Consider the following 22664-nt stretch of genomic DNA (forward strand, 5'->3'; position numbering starts at 1 on the left):
CAACATTATCACTAGAAATAAGTATATATTTACTAGGGGAGAAAGTATTTAATTTTATTTTTGTATTAAAGCTAGTATTTACATGTTTGTCTCTTCAGCTTGATTGTAAGCTGCTTGAGGGCACAGGGTCTTATGAATAATAGATGCTCAATAAATGCTTGTTGAATTCAGGTAGTAAATGTTGCATGAAATGTCAGCCAGAGGTTTATGTGAGATCATAGCAATCTATGAAGTTAATAAAGTGTTAATTTCTATGCCTAGAGCTTAGTTAAGATTTAAAGATTCATGTTGAAATTATTTTGTTCCTGAAATTGGTTTTGCTTAACCTATACCAGTTATTCTCAGAGTGTATCTGAACCATTATTATCAGGATCACCTGGAAAATAATTAGAAATGCAAGTTACTGAGCCCTACCCCAGAGCAACTGAATTCAAAACTCAGGGAGTTGGAGCCTAGCAATTTGTGTTTTAGTAAGCCTTCCAAGTGATTCTGATGCATATTGAAGTTTGTGAACCATGACTTAAATATTGCTGCTTTCAGTTGTATAGTTATTTGTGCTCTAAATGAAATTCTATTTTTTTTTATTTGAGTGTGTGATTTAACTTGGAATACTGGTTTCCTATTTGCTGTGTTCTCTAATATTATGAGTTTGTTAATATTACAGTGGGTCTAGCAGCAAAACAGAGTCAATTAGAGTAGATTTTCCGATCTCTAATAACTCCAAATCAAAAGGATGGTATTTGCGTTAAAATTATTCATTTATTAACTTAGGAATATCCTAAGGGTATCTTGATTTTGGTGTCATTTGAAGAAGGTATGGGGCCTGTAACAATTATCCTGTCTATGTCCTTTTCTTCTGTCAGTATTATCACATAAGCTGGGCTGGCTAAATTTGAAGTGTCTAGGGCAAAATGAAAATTCAGGGCCCTTGTTCAAAAAGCAGGAAAAAACATGCTATTAAGGGTCCTAAACTATAAAACTTTTTCCTTTCATTGTCCGTTTTTACTTGTCATGGCGTACTTTATTTGTAGTTGTGCATGGAGTATGTTGTTCTGAGTAATTATTAGAATGAATTTTACTGTTCATCTTTATATTGTGCAATGCCACTTTTATTTTTTTATTTTATTTATGTTTTTATTGAATCATAATTGATTATATATATTTTTGGGATTCAATTTTGACATATATTTATGAAATCAATATTACTAGTATGTATATTGTTACAAATTGTACTTATTCTTTATCCCCCTTGTCCAATCTCTCTCTATCAATGCCACTTTTAAATGCAAGTATAAGAGTACTAAACCTGTATGCACAATTACTGTAATTACATAATTTGTATTTTGTAGTTTGTATGTACATACAAAGGTACTTCAAAAAGTCTATGAAAAGATTCATATCATCTTTTAATTCTATTTTTCCGCAAACTTCTTTGCTTACTTTTTTTTTTTTTTTTGCTGCTAGTGGGTATGGAGATCCGAACCCTTGACCTTGGTGTTAAAAGGCTGCACTGTAACCAACTGAGCTAACCAGCTAGCCATATTTTTCCACAAGCTTTCTGAAGAACCCTCATGTGTGTATGTTGTTCTTACTAAAACAGTGGAAATGCTTTACAAAACTCAACTACTATTATTTCACTTCTTGATATGTCCACTATCTACCGATACTATCTGCCTTTTGCTCACTCGTGTAAAAAGGACTGAAAGAGAAAGGAATGGAATTGCCCTATCTTTTCCTTTTCTGCTGTGTCATCATTTTCAGTATAAGTAATTGTCTAGTACAGGGAAGTAACACAAAACAGAAGGGATATGAGTACCTTGGGATAGAGTACCTTGGTCATTCATGTTTTTTAGGATGTCATTGCCTTCTTTTTGTATTTGAACCAAGTACTGGTTTGAATGGAAAATGTGGCATCTCATTGCCTTCAGTTGCCCTGTTCTTGCTATGAGTCTCACTGAACTTTAATGTATGTAGGTAGATCCATCAGAATTTTGTTATAATGGGCATCTCAGATACTGTATTTGAATAGGGTAGCAAGGTACTGTGGACATGCATATTATGAGTATTTTCTCTGTTCATGTCCATTGTGTCATGAACTTCAATTAAAAAACGTAAGTTTAAAGACAAAATTATTAAGAATTTCAAGATAGCAACAGGAGAACATTAAACCAAGAGTGTGGCCTTGAGCCTCTGTTAAAGAAAAATTATTCATGACACTTGTTAAAGATAGTAAGGGAGATTTTATTTAAGGGACTACTGCAATAATGTTTTGCCATAAAGGAGAGAGACTGGGCTCAACTCAGAGTTGAACAAAGACAAGTGGGGATTTATAGCCAAGGAGCCAGGGTGGAGGGGTGTCAGTAGATGGAAAATTACTGTGAGGACACATACATTAAGGCCAGGAGGATTCTTGCCGAAGGCAGACCAGGGTGATAAGATATTAAGGATGGGGAATTCAGAATATGAGCAGATATTGAGGATGGGGGATTTTCACTAAACTGACTCAGGAGGATTCTTGCTAAAACTGGACTGAGTGGGCCAAGAACAGATCCCAAGGTTGGGGCCTAGACAAATAGAGAACTCATAGGAACCTGATTCAGGTTTGCTCAAGGAGAGAGTATTTGTCAGCCCACTACCCTGTATGGTGTTCCGGTCGCACATCCATGAAGCTAGTCTTCATGGAAATGAAATACAACAGAAATGGGTACTAAGAGCATCATCAGAGGAAACAGAAGGTTTATCATCAAATGATAAAGAAACTTAAAGTATAACAGAAATTAAGTATGAAAAGGGAATAGAGCAAAACCATGCAATTTATTCTGTTAACTCTATGGATTATGGATTAAAAGTATGCGATCAACTAGTGTTTTATTACCTCGAAGTAAAATGCAGTGTGGTCCAATGTGTTAAGTACCAGGATTATAATTTCAAAGAATAATCTGAACTATTTTTCTTTCAATAACTACTTGCCTCTGCATTTGGCCAATTACCAAGTAAGAAATTTGTGTACTGGAAAGGTGGAGTCCAAGGCAGACTCCATTGATAATTATTCTTTAGAGTCTCTGAAATTATTCTAATCCTAATGGATTTTTGAATCCAAATTTTAGCAAAATGTTCTTTTATAAATTAACAAAAATGTTATTCACTTAATTCTTTGTTAATTGGCTTTTTTCCATTTAAATTTTATTTTTATTTTTAATTGACATAATTGTACATATTTATGAGGTACAGTGTGATGTTTTGATACATGTATGCAGTGTGAAATAATAAATTAGGGTAATTATCATATCTATCACCTCAGACATTTATAATTTTTTTTGTGGTAAAAACATTCAAAATTCTCTCTTCTAGTTATTTTGAAATATACAATGTATTATTGTTAACGATAGTCACCTTACTGTGTAAATGAACACTAGGACTTATTCCTCCTATCTATACCATGTAGCTTTGTACCTGTTCACCAATCTGTTTTGCTCCTCCCTTCCCCTCTTCCCTTCCCAGCCTCTGGTAACCACTATTCTACTCGCTGCTTCTATGAGATCAACATTTTTAGATTCCACATATGAATGAGATTATATGGTGTTTGTGTTTTTGTGCCTGGCTTATTTCATTTAATATAATGTACTGCAGACTCATTCATGTTGCTGCAAATGACAGGATTTCATTCTTTTTTGTGGCTGAATAGTATTCCATTGTGTAAATATGCCTCATTTCCTTTATCCATTCCTCTGTTGATGGACACTTAGGTTAATTCCATATCTTGGCTATCGTGAATAGTGTTGTAATACACATGGGTGTGCTGATAGAATCTCTTAGACATACTGAATTCCCTCCCTTTGAATATACACCCAGTAGTGGGATTGCTAGATCATATGGTAGTTCTATTTTTAATTGTTTGAGGAATGTTCATACTGTTTTCCATAATGGCTGTAGTAATTTACATTCCCACCAACAGTGTATAAGAGTTTCCCTTTCTTCATATCCTCTCTAGCATTTTTTATGTTTTGTCTTTTTGACAATAGCCATTCTAACGGGGGTGAGATGATGTCTCATTGTGGTTTTGATTTACATTTCCTTGATGATTAGTGATGTTGAGCATTTTTTTATATATCTGTTGGCCATTTTTATGTCTTCCTTTGAGAAATGTCTACACTGATCTTTTGTTCATTTTTTAATTGGATTATTTGTTTTCTGTTGAGTTAAGTTCTTTATATATTCTGGACATTGACCCCTTATCAGGTGCATAGTTTGCAAATATTTTCTCCCATTATGTAGGTTGTCTCTTCACTCTGTTGATAGTTTGCTTTGCTGTGCCGAAGCTTTTTAGTTTGATGTGATCCCATTTGTCTATTTTTACTTTTGTTGCCTGTGCTTGTAAATTGGATTTGGTGAGGAAGACTAATAAGGCAGACTCATTTTCTTAAGGAAATACTAACATTTTTGCATGTTTTTAATGGCTTTTTAATCACCTTTATCCATATATAATTTGCATGTAATAAATTATGCACATTTTAAGTGTACATTTTGATGAGTTTTGACAAATTTATACACTCATGGTACTACCACACCACAGTCTATGGAATATAACCAATACCCCAAAGACTTTCCATTTTCTTCTTTCCAGTTATCCCTCAACTCACCCACTTCCAGCCCTAGGCAGTCACTGATATGCGGTCTGTCACTGTAGATTGGATTTGTCTTTACTAGAATGGAAAATATATGGAAATATATAGTATGTGTATTACCTTGTGTCTAGCGTCTTTCATTGATCATAATGTTTCGGAGATGTATCCATGTCATTGGATGTATCAGTAGTTTATTTCTTTTCATTGCCTAGTAGTATTCCATCTTATGAAAATACTGTATTTTATCCATTCACATGTTGATGGGCATTTGGGTTGTTTCCAGTGTTGACCTATTATGAATAAAGCTGCTATGAATATTCAAGTACAACTGCCTCTGTGGACATGTTTTCATTTCTTTTGGGTAAATACCGAGGAGTCAGATTTCCGGGTAATATGGTAAGTGCATTTTTAACTTTGTAAGAAACTGTCAAGCTGTTTTTCAAAGTGATTGTGCCATATTACATCCCCCCCAGCAATACAGGAGTTTCTGTTCCTCTACACTCCTACCAGCACTTACATGGTCAGTCTCTTTATCATCATCCTTTCTAATGGGTGTGTAGTGGTATCTTGTTATGGTTTTAATTGCATTTCCTTGATGATTGATGATGTTGAACATCTTTTCAGATGCTTTATTGGCCTTCTATGTCTTCTGTAATGTGTCTGTTGAAATCTTTTGCTTCTTCCTCCGTTTTTTAAAAAGACAAACTTTTTTTTAAAGACTGGAGAGATCAGATTAATGATATTGAAGATATTTTTGTGTTCATATTGGCTATTCATATATCTTTTTTGTGAAGTATCCAATTTTTTTGCCCATTTTTTGAAGGAAAAGAAATACTCTAAATTAAGTTATGAAAAAGGAAATAAAAACAATGCCTTCATCCCAACTGTTATTTAGTTTCTAGAATCAAAAAGTAGGACTCCAGGTCTGAGGAAGCAGTATCTTTTCTGATTTCTGAATTTATTTAGCCAAGTTATATAATTGTCATTTTTATGTATTCATTGAATAAATTACTTTTGTTGAAAAATTTGGTGAAATTTGAACTTTTCTAGAAAACTAATTATGTTTTTTTTTTATTCATAGGCCAAAAAAACAAAACAAAAACAAAAAAACTCATTTTTTTTCCTGCTGTGGTTATGCTGAGTTTTTCTGCAATTATATATATTCACATATATAAAAGGGTACGGAAGAAGTATTATATATCTTATTTTGTAGAAGTACTTTTTTTTTAGAATCTGAGTGTATGTATGGATCAGTGATTATTTTCCCCTGTAAGTGAAATTAAATTAGTATATTAGTTTAATGATTTACAGCTTACAAAGGGACATTTTGTAAATAGTTAATTGGATGATTCTAAAAAACCAAGGCAAGTGCAGTGTTCCCTTTGTATGGGGGAGATTGGTTCCAGTACCCCTGTGGATACCAAAATCCACAGATGCTTAAATCCCTTAGTTAGCCCTCTGTATCCATGGATGCAGAACCTGTGGAAATAGAACCTCTGGATATGGAAGCCCTGGATAGAGAGGGCCAACTGTGTAAGGAATGGTACATAGATTGTTGTGTTAGGTGTTTTCTGTTTAGCTGTGCTTTATTTTTAATTTTAACTGCAAAATACAATGCACCTACCAAAAAATGGACAAAAGGTAACACTTTAATAAATTACTCATTAAATTTAGTATATTTTTTATAAGGCAAATATACTTATTTAACCACCACCCAGGTACAAAATAGAAAACTACCCCAGAAGTTCTCATATGCCTTTGCACTCACAACCCCTGCAAGTAGTAACCCTTTAAAAGTAACCTCTTTGCTAGCTTTAAAGATAACTACTTTGTTGTTTTTCTTGGATGGTACTGTATGTATCCCTAAATACTAAGTTTAGGTTTTATTTTGCCTGTTATTCTTTACTCTTTAGTGTCCATTCTAGTATCCAGAGAAATCTTATGGTACTTAAATGTTGTAGAAATTAAAAATTTTTTACCTTAATAATTTGAGGAAAAAAGATTGCTGACATCTCCTCTGGCTGATTTCCTCTGGGATATTTTTAGCCAGCCAAATTATGATAAAGCCAAACAGGAAATAAGTATTTTCCCAGAGAAGCCAAATTGTCCTTCTCACTTAGAGCCTCACTGTTGAGCCTCAGCAGTGGTTTATTATTTTCCAACATGAATTATTTGGTCAGTGTGAATAGAAAAGTGGCTTTTTCCAAAATTGAATATTTTCATATTTAAAATTATTAAAATTACCATTGGGATAATAATTTTCCAAGTAATTTAGTAAGTAACTAAGCCATATAGTTTTCCCATTAGAGTAAAAGTATATTTTATATATCCTAAAATTTTATATGTATTTTTATTTCGTCATTTAGAATTTTAAGTTAAGCAGTTGTAAAACTAGCCAATTATAGTATTTTGCTAGATAAACTTGAACTATTTACCAATTCTTAAAAAAATTAATTAGTTGACATTTTTCTTTATATAAATAGTGCTTATTTAGTATAGAAAACTTAGAAATAAAGACAAGAGAAAACAGCCAGCTACCCTTAAAATTTAAATTAGAGGACTTTTAAGAGATTAACATTCTATTATGTGGCTTTATCATAAGTTTACTCAACCATTCTGCTGTTGCTGGATACTTAAGGTTGTTTTTAGTTCATTGCTTTTATAACTAATACTGTGATGAATGTCTTTAAGCATAACTTTTTATCCCTGTTTTTCATGTTTGCCTTAGTACAGGATTCCAGACATGGAGTTATTTTGTGAAGAGTACAAGAAACACTCATATATATCTTTCATCTAGGTTCACCAGTTGTTAACATTTTGCCACATTTGATGTCTCTCAATCTTTTTTTGCATGTTTATAAGTGGGTATTACGTATACACATGCATGCATATACATATACGTTTTTTGGACCCATATGAAAGTAAGTTGCGGAGATCATGGCATTTCGCTTCTAAATAGTTCAACTTGCATTTACCAAGAACAATGACAGTCTCTTAAATAACAACCACAGTACCCTATCAAGAAAATTAACAATAACTTCATATCACTATCTACTCTAAGGTATACAATCAGAATTTCCTAAATGTCCCCCAAACGTATTTAAAAAAATTTTAAATCTAGGATTAAATTGAGGTTCATGCATTATACTTGGTTATTATACCCTGTTAATCTCTTAATTGAGAACAGCTCCCATCTGCTTTGTCCTCCCACTCCCCTTTAACCATGACATTGACTTTTGAAGAGTCCAGACCAGTTGTCTTGTAGAGTTTCCCATATTTCTGTATTTTTATGATTTATCTGGGTTTTCCCTTATGATTAGGTTCATGTTACATTTTTGGCAAGAATAGATCATACCTGATGTCACGTACTACTTACTGTACATGTCAGGGGATACATAATATCTGGTTGTTCCCATTGTTGGTGGTCCTATGTTTGATCACTTGGTTAAGGTGATGCCTGCCAGATCTCTGTTGTACAGGTGCCTTTTCCCCTTTGTAATTAATAATCACAAAACAGAGTATATTTGTAGCCTTATAGATTCATGATTATTAATCTCACTGGGTCCTTAACTGCAAAACAGTGTCACTGTGTTTCTCTAGTAAGCTTGTATTTCCCCTCTCCACAGTTATTATTTGAAATCTTTTCTTTTCTCTAACCTATGTTCGTTTATCTTTCTTACCACATATATTTATTTATTCATTTATTTTTAATTTTTATTTAATCATAATTGATTATACATATTTTTTTGGTTCAATGTTGACATATGTTGATGAAATCAATATCGCTGGCATATATATTGTTACAAATCATACTTATTCTTTATGCCCCTGTCCAATCTCTCCCCATCCTCTTCTCCTCCCTCCTTCCCTCTCTAATTACCCTAGATTTCTTCTCTCCTTCTTAGAGAGTAATGATTACTCTGTTGATTTGTTGCCTAGATGATCTGTCCAATGTTGAGAGGTGTGTTTGGGTCCTCCAAATATTATCATAGAGCTTTTGTCACTCTGGAATGAGCTTTGTGGAGAAAGACATCCTCTTCTTTTATTTAGTCTCTGCTGGTGACTCTCCTTGTGTCAATGTACTCCAGTGGCTGGCAGACCATCTGCATGGTAGTTATGACGTCTAGCTGCTTTTGTGGCAGCCACAGTTGTTATGGTGGCTGTGGTGGGCCACCCACATGGAGGTGATGTTTATGGCATGCTCCTTACCTATTTGGTGGTGGTGATGGAGGTGTGCCTGGTTGTCCCCTCTTTCTGCTTGGTAGCCCAGGGGACTTCCAGTCCTTCTAGGTGTTCTGGGTGTTCTTTGGTGAAATGAGACCTTTACTAGTTAATATCAAACTTTGTCTTTGGTTGTTGGTACTCTGTTTTTTCTTTCAGTTCTGTGTTGGATTATTTGCTGTTCCTAACCCTTAAACTCTACACTGGAACTAATTTGTTGTCCTTTGCTTACTTCTAAAGTGGAGGAACTTCGTGTGGGGACCAGTACTTGAGCTCTTTGGTTGAGCTAAATTACTGCTTAGCTGTTGATTCCCTAGGGCAGTCTTTTTGTGCAGCTCAGGTTTTAATGGTTGACTTTATAGGACTTCCAGGTTTAGTGAAATCCAATGCACCTGGGTTGTGTAGAAATTCTGTTCTGGGCCTGAGTCTTTTCATCAAACTGCACCCCATGAAATTCTATATTCTTGGCCAGTCTCCTCTGAATGGTCCTACACTGATTGGGGAGCGGATCAGCTGTCCTTGCTGTGTTGCAGTGTTCTCCCGGTGGGCCCATCTCCTCCACCACCCATGCTGCAAACACTTCCCATGGGACCAGCTTGTGATGACTCATCGACCTCTGAGTGGCTTCTTTTTTCAGTTGTTGTGGCTCGTTGCTCTTATGTGGGTCCACGGGAACCCTCTTAGTGGTCTTGCTGGCCTGGGGGCCACCAAGGCCCTCTTCTCCCCTGCCGCTTCCAAGCAACTTCATCTGAAGGGCACAGCTGCGGCTTTTGCTGGCTCCTGTTCCATGCCCTCAGCAGCTCTTGCCTGGAAGCAGCCAGGGCTTGAAACAGTCAGAGAGGTTTTTTTCTTTCTATCATTCTGGCTTCTCTGGCCTTCCTGTACTCCATAGGACTCTCCTCCTCTTCCCCTGAGCTCTAGCAGCCACAGCTTTGCTGTCATTGCTTTTTGATAGTTGTAAATTTGTTGATTTGCGGGAGAGAGTGATGCTGGGGACCATCTGTTCCACCATCTTGACCAGAAGTCTTCCTTCCTATCACTTTTAAGAGATGATCTTGGTTCCTTCTGCTTCTTGGAAGAAGGAAAGGGGTGCCCCTTCTTCTATCATAAACTAGTATAGCAGAGCAGTTAACAGTCTGGCCATAGAGTTGAGAGTGTATGGTTCTAGATCCCACTTTTCACTCTTCATTTTACTGTGGTCTTAGATATTATTCTAATGTTGTCTCCTCAGCTGCAGAAGGAGTAATTCCCGTAGTACCTCATAGGTAGTTGTGAGGATTAAATGGAGCAGGTCATTGTAAAATGCTTAGTATAGTGCCTGATATATATTACCTGTTCAATAAATATTAGCACGTATTATGCCATTTTTAGGAACCTTACTGTATTAATTATCCTGTCTTCTGTATTTTACTTTCCTGCTCTGTTGACCTTTTCCCACAAGTACTTTAACTTACACAAATCTTTCCTGTCTCAAACTAACTACCAAGCAATAACTAACTAGAAACCCTTTCCTGCACCTCACATCTATCTTCAGCCCTTGTCCTGTCTTTCACTTTCACGGCCATATTTCTCAACTACCTACATTTGCTGTATCACTTTCTTCCCGTTTATTCATCTCGTATTCTGGTTTCTGCTCCCATCATTCTTCTAAACTACCTACCTCTGATAGTCATCATTACCTCTCTAAATTCATTTTTATTCCTCTTTACCTTTTGTGCTTCCATTTTATTCTTCTAAAAGTCAAGGTGATCTTTTAAAAAATGTAGCTCTAATCTCATCATTCACTTGTTAAAACTAGGAGATTTTTATTGTTGTTGAAATAAAGTCTCAAATCCTTAATATAGTCCATTGTGACCTGCATAACTGTCCATTCTTATCTTGTACACATTTCCTCTTCATTCTAAGCACTTGAGCCAGGGCAATCTTTTAACTTCCTTGAACAAGCTTTATTCATATCAGAGCGCTTGCATTTTGTCCCTCTTTTTGGACCTTTCTCTATTTTCTATCTGTTTTCTTTAGAGAATGCCTATTCTTCTTTGAGACTTCAGCTCAGTAAAACCTTCCCTGACCTGGTTCAGAAGAAGTGCATTATCTATATTTCTCCTTTATGTCACTTATAATGATTGTAATTAAATAGTGAATTAGGTTATTCTTCTCTGGAATGTAAGCTCCAAGAAGGAAAGAACACTATCTTATTTGTGGCTGAATCTCCAGATCCTACTAGCATAGTTGTTTTGCTAGAAGATGTTCAGTAAGTATTTGTTGAATGAATTATTATTGATTTATAGAGATGTCACTTATCTCTTTATTCTTTAATAATCCTTTTAGGACCAATAGCTTAAATAGTTATTTATTTATTTTTTTTAAATTAAAAATGTTTGGTGTTGCAGTGAATTCTATGGATGTACTCCTGAGTACTTGTACTCTCCTCCATTTTAGATGGTTTGGACATATTGCCCCAAGTGGCTGCTACAAACAAGTGATTTTTTTTTTGACATCTGTTTTATCTTGCCAAATACATGAGCATTTTTCTTTCTGTTTCTTAATATTCTTGTGTTTGTTAAACAATCAAACAAAATGTTTCTAAGATTGCTTACTAGGGAGTAAAATAGACACTGTCTGATTAAACATTTCCAATTCTTTCAACCATTCCTCATTTGACATTGTTTTAAGTCCTGTTTACACCACTGCAAAAAACTATGTTCCATGGTTCCAGACCTGAACATAGTTCTTTAAGTATTGTTAGCACAAAGGTATATTGAATGAGCAGATGGGCAAAATGAGGTGGAAAATTGGAACTGCTTGCATTTATTTATGTCTCCCTTTTGAAATTGGCATAGGTACAGTAAATGTTTTAAGTTGACCTATTTTAGAAGTAAGGTAAAATTTAATCTATATTTTAAGACTATGTAGGCTTAAGAATGCAGATGACATGCACCCCTAGTTTTGGTAACATTTTCTGAATCAACAAATGCCAAAACAAAACCCCATTTTTAGTGCAGAAAGCTTTTGCATCTGTGATGAAATCTGTGAATGCATATTGTTCTTCCACTAACAGTGTGAATGAGCATGGATGGGTTGCTTGGAATCCAACACTTGTACATGTGTGTTACCATAGATGTAGTATACCTGATAGAATTCTGAAGAAAATTCCAACTTAAATGAAATAATAGGCAAATTTACTTAACATGGATTTGAAAATGGTCAGGCATTTTTTTTTTTACTTATGGTTTTATATTTACTACTCTAATTAATTGCTTGAAGAACTGAAATTTAGAATTCCTGGAGGTATTGTTTTGTTACAGTTTGTGATGAATTCATGTATTATACAATGTTTAGTACCATATGTATTAATTATTTATGTGTGTAACAGGCAACTCAAAGTTATGTTGACGAATGTCCTATGGACGGATTTAGGACGAAAATTCAGAAAGACCCTACCTAGAAACGATGCTAATTTATGTGATGCCAACAAGGTGCAATCAGACTCATTGCCTTCGACATCTGTTGACAGCCTAGAGACATGTCAAAAATTAGAACCTCTTCACCAAAGCCTTAATTTATCTGAAAGGTATGTTGTTCAGTATTGATTTTGTTCAACTTACCACATTTGAAATAATGTAAGTCCAGTACTCTTAAAAATGAAATTGTTGGAAATTATCTTGAAGAATATCTGCACATACAGGTGTACCCCACTATAAAGCAAATCTTAAAGCTGACAATATTAAATTACATAGTTAGATGACGGTTCACTCTTCATTAAGTGGATTGACATGGAATTATATTTAAAAACAAGTATCGTTGGTACATTTAGCTTACTTTGCAATAATTTGATTCGTGTGTACATCTTTTTAGGGATTATTTATGATGTAAATGAAGATATATATAGACACATGTATATATGTATTTCTTATTACTGCATGTTTAACATACCTTCTAAATGTTAACTAATCTAGATCCTCACCAGCTTTGACTTTGTGAGCTTTCTTGTATTTTACATGCATTTTTTTAAAAAAGGAGATTGTATTAAAATATTGCCTTCAGGATTTTAATAGTAAATATTTAGCTTAATTTTGTAAACTAATAAGACTCATTTTGTTCTGACTCCCCAACCCAGTCTACCTGAAGCATTTTGTTTTTTAAAAGAATTGTGTGTGGAGTTTGGGGATGAAAACTAGGAATTAACTCTAGGAATTTGTGATCTATAACAAAATTTTTTATATATAGTCATGTGTTGCTTAATGATGGGGATATGTTTTAAAAAATGCACCAGTAGGCCATTTTGTCGTGCGAACATCATAGAGTGCACTTACACAAACCTATATGGTATGTTCTATCACACACCTATTCTATATGGTATAACCATTATAATTGTATGGCAGCACTATCATATACTTAATCTATTGGAATAATGGAAACGTTATGTAGTGCGTGACTGCATTTCTATTTATAGTTTTAACCCTTAAATTAATATTTTTGGGGGAAGGTACTTTGTTTTTAATTAAAATAACCTACCATTAGCTGGGCAGTACTTTGGTTGTATGGCCTATAATCTTAATGACAGTACAGTTGACCCTTGAACAACATGGGTTTGAACTGCATGTATTCACTTATATGGGGATTTTTAAAAATATATTTTAATGTATTTAAAAGTTTTTAAAATGTCTTTTCTCTTATGATTTTTTAAAACAGTATTTTCTTTTCTGTAGCTTACTGTAAGAATACAGTATATTTTAATTTTATTTATTTATATGTATTTTATTTATTGTAAGAATACAGTGTATAATACATACAACGTACAAAATATGTATGAATTGACTATGTTATGAGGAAGGCTTTTGGTCAAAAGTAGGAATCAAAGGTATACATGGATTATTGACTCTGTTGAGGTTTGGCGCCCTTTGTTGTTTAAGGGTTAACTGCATGTAAGTGCTTTAAGCCAAGACACAGATAAAAACTGCTAACTTTCAACACAGTTATTCTGGTTTTTTTTTTTTTTTTGGTGTCTGCCAGTATGGAGATCTAACCCTGGACCTTGGTGTTATTAGCACCATACTTTAACCAACTGAGCTAATTGGCCAGCCCCACAGTTTTTCTTTAAGTACAAGTAGAACTCTGTCAAAACATCTGAACAAAATATTTTACATTTATTTTAAAAAAGGACACCTTTTTAAAAGAGATAAAGTCGTAAAAACCCAAGTTTAATGAGACTTTTCTTACTAGATCATACCTAACGTAAATTTAACTTCCTAAAACACTGTATGTAAATTTTGCAGTCAGACAGCTTAGCATCAGTAATTTGTGAAGCAGTTTGCTCTCATTCTCCTGGATTCAAGTGGTTTTCCTCCTCAGTATAGGTAATCCAATCCCTTACTCTACTGACAGATCTAAATGAAGAGTCTAGTTAAAGGAATGAACCTTCTAATACCTTAGACTCTTTCGAAAGGAAGCTTTAACTGTCCTTCAAATGACAATAAATTCATCAGTACCCTTATCCCATGACTGTTCTTTTTCCAGTTAGAACAGTATGGTGTTCCATTCTCTCAGAGGAATAGTGTTTCTCATCAGGAATTGTTAGCACCTAGATTATGTGTTCATGAAATATAAATATAATATGAAGTAAAGAGTCCCAATAAGATTTTAATTTAGTTTTTGCTATTTTTTTTTTTTTTTTTTTTTCAATTTCTGTTATTGGCATGAACTACTAGCTATTCCAAGCCTCTTTCCTAATTTCCGGGTGTCCTAAACTCAAGTTGTTCCAAAGTGAAAATGTCATCTCAAACTTTTTCCTATTTTTGTATCCTCTCCCTTATCTGAGTGAATGAATTCTCCATATACCTAGTCCTAAAAATTAGAACTTGGGAATTGTCCTTGATTCCTCTTTTCTTTACCCTTTATATCCCATCATTTGCCATGTATAGTTATTTTTACCCTTAAGTTTGTCTTGAAGTGATCTCTTCTCCATCTTGATCGCCAGTGCCTCAGTTAAGCTCTGATAACGTTGTGCCTTTATTACTATGACAGTAGCTTGATTGGACTTCCTGTGCATAGTCCTTTTCTTCTTGGTTTATTCCTTATATTGTTGTTAAACTATTCATTCTAAAAGTCAGATCTTACTTGTCACTCAGTAGTTCAACATCTTTCTTTGGCTCTCCATAACCTTCAGGATAAAGCTTAAACTCCTTAACTTTGTATAGAAGGCCCTTAATGATCTCACCTTTGTCTATTTTTAGCCTTCTGTCTGTCTACTCCACATACCCACTGTGCTTCAGACTGAGGGAAATATTAGCTCACAGAATGTGTAATGCTGTTTTATATATACTGGTTGTTCCCTTGTCTTAGAAACAATCTTTTTCCTTTTCACTGATTTCTGTTGGTCTTAAACTTTGAGCTTGCATATCCATCTTCTTTGGAATCCTTCCTTGATTTTACCCTTCAAATCTACATTTGATTCCTTTCTTTGTCTTGCTAAACAAACAGCCTGTTTATATATCATAGCACTTTTCACATTATATTATAATTCTAATTTCTCTGCCTCTCTGACAGTGAACTTTATGGAGGTAGGGACTATATTTTATTTCTTATTTTTCCTTTATTTCTGGTACAGTATTGAGCACATACTAAATTCTCAATAAATGCTGAATAAAAGGAAGAGATTGCTTCTCACAAAAGTTACATCTCCAGACTCTTTGAAACTTATTTTCCTCCATCAGAACAAATTATATGCTCTGTAATTTTGGTGAAAAACAGGAAAAGAGATTGACAAGGAAATTGGAGAACTCTTGGGTATGGCTTTGGATAGATGTTTTCTGAGACTTGATATCTGCAATAGGAACTTTGTACTTTTTTCAATTTTTGCTTAATTTTGACTTGAAGCTTTTTGTCTTATTTTCATTTTACCTAGCTAGGACTTATTTCAGAAAGATAAAAGGGAGAAAAATTTATTTTTGCTTTTTAATTTTATCTTGAAGTTTAACTATTGAATGAACCCAAATTACTCATTCAATCCCAGAAATGGCATTTTGTTAGAAATTTGGTTTGCATTCTGGGATCTAAAGGTAGTGAACTAAGTATCTTGCTTTCTATGTGAGGACAGTTGGCCTTTTGATTTCTGGATAAGATTGAGGAAAAAAAAAAAACAAAAGAAAACATCTGGTTTAAATAAATCTTGTTAAATAATGAAGAAAAGGGGTAAGAGTTTTAGAAATATCAAACTAGCAGTATGTGGAATGTACATATGTTTTTTTAGATAAGGAAACCACATTTTAGTGTAGGTCTTATCTCCATAAGTGGTTCAAATTTGTTTTCCTGGGAGAAAATTTCCAGACACTGATAAACATTGGTCAATAGGTAAGAGAAAGCCTAGTGGGACACACACACAAGGCTTTTGAGAAGATAAACTGTCTTTCTCCTGTTTTTATCAGTTAGCACCAGAGATTATTAGAGAAATATGGAGAGGGTGTACCCATATTCCATTAGGAAGAATAAGCTCATGGTACTTGGAATTTCCCTATTCACTTTTTTCTTAAATTTACATGTGTTTGAAGTTTTTAAAAAATTTCATATTCCAGGTATTGTGACGTTAAAACTCTCTGGACACTACAGTATTTTTATCACCTTGAGATTTTTTTAAGCCAGTAAATTCTAGTTGAGTGATAATTTATTCACTTAACATTTATTTTAGTAAAAGATAAGAGCAAATTTATATAATCTGTGAATCTCTTTAAGAAAGTTGTTCAAAAATTAAAATTTTTTCTACGTACTTTAAGATGCTGATTTAGAAGATGTATTTTGAAAATATCATCTGGGACAAGAATAGATTTATGAGTACCCTCTTAAAATGTCACATAGCACAGTTTTAGAAAGGAATTACGTTAGAATTATAGCAAAATGAAAACTAAATTAGTGTTCTAATTTTTTTGCTTATTATATTATAGCTTTATTAACAATACAATTATGTTATCTTAAAACAGGACTTCATTTCTTTAAAATTTTGCTCTCAACATTAAATTGTATATTAATAGCTCTTATCAGTTATTCAAAGGTTCACCTTTCCTCCCCTGCCACCTCCCATTTACTGGGTTATTTGAACCTCACAGTTACCTTGCTACGTAAACAAGGAGGGAACCACAATTTTTAATTGAGAAAATTGAGTCAGAGAATAACTATGCTGAGACACAATCAAAAAATGGCACTACTTCTCAAGCCACAGTATACTTTCTGCTACATTTCACTGTATTTCAAAATTTGTTTCTGCTTTGGTTTAGTATATTTCTGATATTTTGAAGTGTGATTTCATAACATTAGTAATAAAGTTATGTAAGTTCTATTTTACTTAATGATATTGTTTATATACTTAGGAAAAAAATTGGATAGACTTGGAAATAATAACTTTTCATTTCTTCATTCTAGATTAAAATAGTATGACAGATGAAATATGCACATTTATATATTTAAATTCCTCGTGAAAGTTTAGAATTTTTTGAAATGCTGGCTCACTGTGGAATATCCATGGCAGTGCTAATTTATGTAGTTGTACCCCAACAGACAGCTTACGTATTATGAATTTAGTTATCATTTTATAGATTTGTATTCTGTAAGGCTGTTGTACAAAATGCTGTATTTCCTCAGGGTACCCAAATTAGAGTTAGCCAATATTTGGTGAAAGGTGTTCAGACTATGGCTATGTGTTATGAAGAACTGGATGTACTATAGTCATTGCTAACTGTTGAATTATACACTTTTTAAATAAGATATTATTGTCATCAAGATTGCAGAACATAATAAATTATGGCAACTAAGCACTATTCGAAAGGGTAGTTTATAACTTTGAGCAAGACTTCAATAATGTGAAAATTAAAGTGTTTCTATTTATTGTGTACTTACTATGTGCCAGGAATTATACTAACTGCTTTTTATCTATCACCTCATTTAATGTTAACAAATTTGCAAAGTAAATATTATTTTAGAGATGAGATCAATGCTAAGAGGCAGAAATAATGGTAAGTAACTTGCCCAAGGATATGTCGTTATTAAGTGGTGAAATCAGAATCCAAACCTATGTTTGTCTGACTTCAAAGTCCTTGCTTTCCATCCCTGTGCCATACAGCTTCTTTTTTATGTTTTTATCCTTCTGAACTTTAATTTTTCTCATTGGTAAAGTAGGAATTGGACTTTACTACATGTTTTGTATGATATCTAATTCATCCATGTTCAATTTTCTCCTTATTCTTTTGTTTTTCCCTGTGGCATATGTTCACATAGTAAAAGAATGCTTTCTATTTTAAAGGTATGTCATAGTAGACATGTTGAGATAGTCTGGAATGTTCTGATAGCTTCAGAGGCCCTCAAGGGCACTGATGTTTTAGGCATGTATGTTCTAGCACAGCTTGGTATATAGTCTTTTCAAATAATTTTTGGTTGAATTTTGAAATTTTTCTCTTCTAGGAAAGACTTTTAGCTCTTCAATTTAAAAGGTCTCATTTATCTTCCAAAGTTATTTTTTTATTTCTTTTTTTGCTTCTTTGTTCCTCAAAACCTAGCAGCAAAGTGAAAATTCAAGAATAGGATCATCGTTTATTATTCAGAAGAGAATTCTAACCCTTAAAAATGTTTCTTTTTTTTTCTAACCAACTTATTCTTTTCAACACTTTGTACAGGACTAGTCTTCTATTGACTCCAGCTTCCCTATTTTTGGACAGACAGCTTTCTTTTAGGGACCTAACATTTTAAAACATATTTAAGTAATGCTATAGTCAGGCCTTTAAATAGATATACTAAACCATAATTGACGTTTCTTTGATATGTCTCCATTAGACCCAAATTTTGTTTTTTCTTAAATACTACAGTTTTTTGATTATTTTTTATTTTGAGCAGCATTTTAGAACTCAGTAATGAGAGGGGACTATAGAGTATATCATCAATTCTTAAAATGGGCTATCAATTTACTGTATCAGATTCTCTCATCTCTTAAAAGTAAGTAAAATTTTATTTACACTAAAGTATTTATTTGGAAAGAAATGATACTAACTTGAATAAAATTTTCTTTGCTAATATTCCCATAGTTTTCCAATAATTTTAAGAACGGCAGTTGAGTTTTCTTTAGTGATTCATTTTATAGCAATACATAGTGTTAAGTCAGATAAAAGAAATTTTGAGACTTCTTACCGGTCCTACATTGTCTCCATTCCTACTTCAATCCAGCATTTAAAAAAATTTTAACATTTATTTGTACGTATTTGTAGGGTACAGTATGTTGTTTCAGTACATGCATATACTGTACAGTAGACCTAGCATTTTTAAGGATATTCTGTCAGGCATTAAGTATACCAAGTGGACAATACTAAATAGGATCCTTAGAGATTTAAATCATGCAAGGAAGAAGAAAAATACCTCTGCCCTCTTATCCTCATGTACAATTAGAGAGTACACTAGGTGGCAGACTTCCTTTCCTTTCCTTTTTTCTCATCCTCTTTTAAGTTTAGGGAGTTTACTATTAGCCTTTGTTTTTAGATCATATATACTACTTAATCATTGCATCCCTTTTTTGTGGTGGTTATGCTGGAAACAGGTATTTTCAAGGGTTTCCTGAAGTATCTGTGGAAAAGCTCAGTTATTTGGAATCGTTTAGCAAGTTAGTATTGACGGTACAGTGCAATGGAATAAAACAAACACAGCTACCAAAAGATAATAGACCTAAGTTCTTTTCCACTAGGAAGAGCTACTTGTAATTGGCCAAATCCTTTAACTTTTCTGAGCTCTGGGTTCTTAATGTTTAAAATAAAGAGAGGACAAATTATTTTAAAGTTGTCCTAAGATCTGAAATTTTACGCTGTCTGGTATATAGTGAAAAGAACATAGTGCCTTTATGTAGTGGAAATAAACAAACAATACCTCTAAGTTCTACAACAAATATGATAAAGTAGAGCAAAGTTCCTATTTTCATTTAAACAAAAAGCATTTTGGCCCTTTCTAAGTACTATTATTTCTCACAAAGTATCAGTAAAGTACTGCTAGTGGCATATTGGTAACACTCAAGGCAGTGGGGGCACCTAATAAAGAGGAATTGGGAAAATGTTAAAAAATATAGTAGTAAGAACTAAATAAACCACAATAATTTGGTGTGGGCCAGTCAATTCAGGATGGAATAGTAGCCTTGAGGGCATCATTGTAGTGTGACAAAGTGTATCAGTTGTTGTTCATAAAAACAACTGGCTAACCAAGCAAAGATTGTATTTTCTTCTTGTGTTAAAGAAGACATCAGACTCATAAAGTATATTTGATATAAACCTCACTATTTGAAAAGGCTTGGAGCTTTAAAAATATACTTTAATTTTTAAAGCATTTAATTTATTGACTGTTTCTCTAATTCTATTATATATTAGCATATATATTACCACCAGTATATGGACTGTTTCACTTAGGGAATCTGTCATTACTGTAGATGCAATCTGTATGATGTCTTTCTTGTTGGACTTGGCATTTGTCATTTGCCAGTTACAAGTATGTAGTTACTTATCAAAGATATTTCTGTTGAACAAGAAGGACAAAGATTTCTTGAATTGGTTTGTAGTAATCTGTGTTTTTATTAACTATTGGAAAAGAAGAAAATATTTTGTGAGAAAAATTGGTTAAAATTTGGAACACCCCAATAGCATCCATTAGTACAGTTAAAGACATTGTAGTGGCAGGCTAATCCATACCATAATTTATAAGAAACAAGTACTTCTAGAAACAAACCAAAAATCATTGTGTTTATCCAAAATTTGAGCAATCGAGGGTTGATTTCTAGGGTGATATCGTTCTAATAGTTTACTTGTGCTAAGATGACAATGTTTGAAAATTCCGCATCCTAGGATACATTTTTTATTGAAAACATCAGTACAGTACAGTACAGTACAGTGTTTGTTATTTTGTGTGACAGGATACCCAGAATTATATTGACGAATGTCCTGGGAACGGAGTTAGGAAGAAAATACATAAAGATCCCACCTGTAACTGAGGCCAGTTTGAATGATACAGACAACTTGCAATCAGAGCTACTTTCTTCATCATCTGATGGCAGCCTAGAATCTTGTCAAAATCTAAATCCTCACAAGAGCTGTTTTTTATCTGAAAGGTATGTTTAGTGGTAACTTTACTCAAAATAAATATTAAATTTATTCTCATGAACCCTTCCCTATTCTTTCCCCACAGATATGTTATTGCTAATTGTGAGGTAAATGAGCTCCGATGGCTGCTATGACTTTTCTCTCCTCATGGGTGAAATGGCTATGCACCAACAGTTCATGGCTAATAATCACTTTCTAAAGTACTGGTTGCCAGACGTGTACTTTGGAACAATGGATACAGGAATTTAATGAAAATTAGTTACCTGTTTCAATATCCCAGTTCATTTGTCTGGTATAATTGAAATCCATTTTCCTGATAGTCTATTTCTCCCTCCTTTTCTGTCCTATCCATCCATCTGTGTATCTGTCTATGCATTCATCAATTCTTTTTTTTTTTTTTTTGGCGGCTGGCTGGTACAGAGATCCGAACCCTTGACCTTGCTGTTACCAGCACCATGTTCTCCCAAGTGAGCTAATCGGCCAGCCCCCGTCAAGTCTTATTCACTATTTTTATATCCAGATTCTAGAATTCTACTTGGCACTTAGTGCTCAGTAATTATATGTTGAATGAATGTCTGAATGCATTCCTCACCAAAATGGTTTGATATAGCCATGCTTTTTAATGGAATTCATCTTTCTGTGACAATAAGACAAATACAGATCTGAAGTTGCCTTTATTTTAAGCTCTAGGAGTGGATCGTGTGTGGACTGGATGGAAATAAGAAAGAATCTATGGAAAAAAGCTGAGGAATGGTCAGTTAGCAAATTTTACTAGATTTTTTTTTTTTTTTAAAGATGATCGGTAAGGGGATCTTAACCCTTGACTTGGTGTTGTCAGGACCACGTCTCCCAAGTGAGCTAACCAGTCATACCTATATAGGGATCTGAACCCCTGGCCTTGGTGTTATCAGCACCACACTCTCCCAAATGAGCCATGGGCTGGCCCTTTTACTAGATTTTTAAACTTTCATTTGCCATCAACTCTTGAAGCTTCTCTTTATTTTCTGCTTTCAGCCTGTAGAATAAAGAGTTTTCATCTCAGTGAAAAATTGATCCAGTCTTAATTTTTCCCCCCATAACCATCCAAAGGTAACTTCTGGTTTGTATTTCTATTGTAAGCCTAATTACATTAAAAAGTACTTATAGTATGGGATTATATCAAACTAAAAAGCTTCTGCACAGCAAAAGAAACAATTAAAAGAGTTAAAAGACAACCAACAGAGTGGGAGAAAATATTTGCAAAATATACATCTGACAAAGGATTAATATCCAGAATATATAAGGAACTCAAACAACTTTACAAGAAGAAAACAAGCAACCCAATTAAAAAATGGGCAAAAGAGCTAAGTAGGCATTTCTCTAAGGAAGATATACAAATGGCCAACAGACATATGAAAAAATGCTCAACATCACTCAGCATCCGGGAAATGCAAATCAAAACCACATTGAGATACCATCTAACCCCAGTTAGGATGGCTAAAATCCAAAAGACTATGAACGATAAATGCTGGCGAGGCTGCGGAGAAAAAGGAACTCTCATACATTGTTGGTGGGACTGCAAAATGGTGCAGCCTCTATGGAAAATGGTATGGAGGTTCCTTAAACAATTGCAAATAGATCTACCATACGACCCAGCCATCCCACTGTTGGGAATATACCCAGAGGAATGGAAATCATCAAGTCGAAGGTATACCTGTTCCCCAATGTT

At 33.9% G+C, this 22664-nt stretch overlaps 1 protein-coding gene across 4 annotated transcripts in view; it reads left to right on the top strand.

The window, feature by feature from the left end:
- Positions 1 to 22664, top strand: part of SENP7 (SUMO specific peptidase 7) — a 139056-nt gene that overhangs the window by 52801 nt on the left and 63591 nt on the right. For 2 of the 4 annotated variants that reach the window (XM_063090684.1, XM_063090692.1), the window contains 2 exons: positions 12220 to 12417; positions 20770 to 20964. The exons of 1 other annotated variant lie outside the window; for it this stretch is intronic. In XM_063090684.1, coding sequence (XP_062946754.1) covers positions 12220 to 12417; positions 20770 to 20964 — 393 coding nt within the window. The remainder of the gene's footprint in view (positions 1 to 12219; positions 12418 to 20769; positions 20965 to 22664) is intronic. One more of the 4 variants, XM_063090702.1, reaches the window with a different exon arrangement.

This window comes from Cynocephalus volans, chromosome 1, assembly GCF_027409185.1.
Source record: "Cynocephalus volans isolate mCynVol1 chromosome 1, mCynVol1.pri, whole genome shotgun sequence".
Classification (NCBI taxonomy): domain Eukaryota; kingdom Metazoa; phylum Chordata; class Mammalia; order Dermoptera; family Cynocephalidae; genus Cynocephalus; species Cynocephalus volans.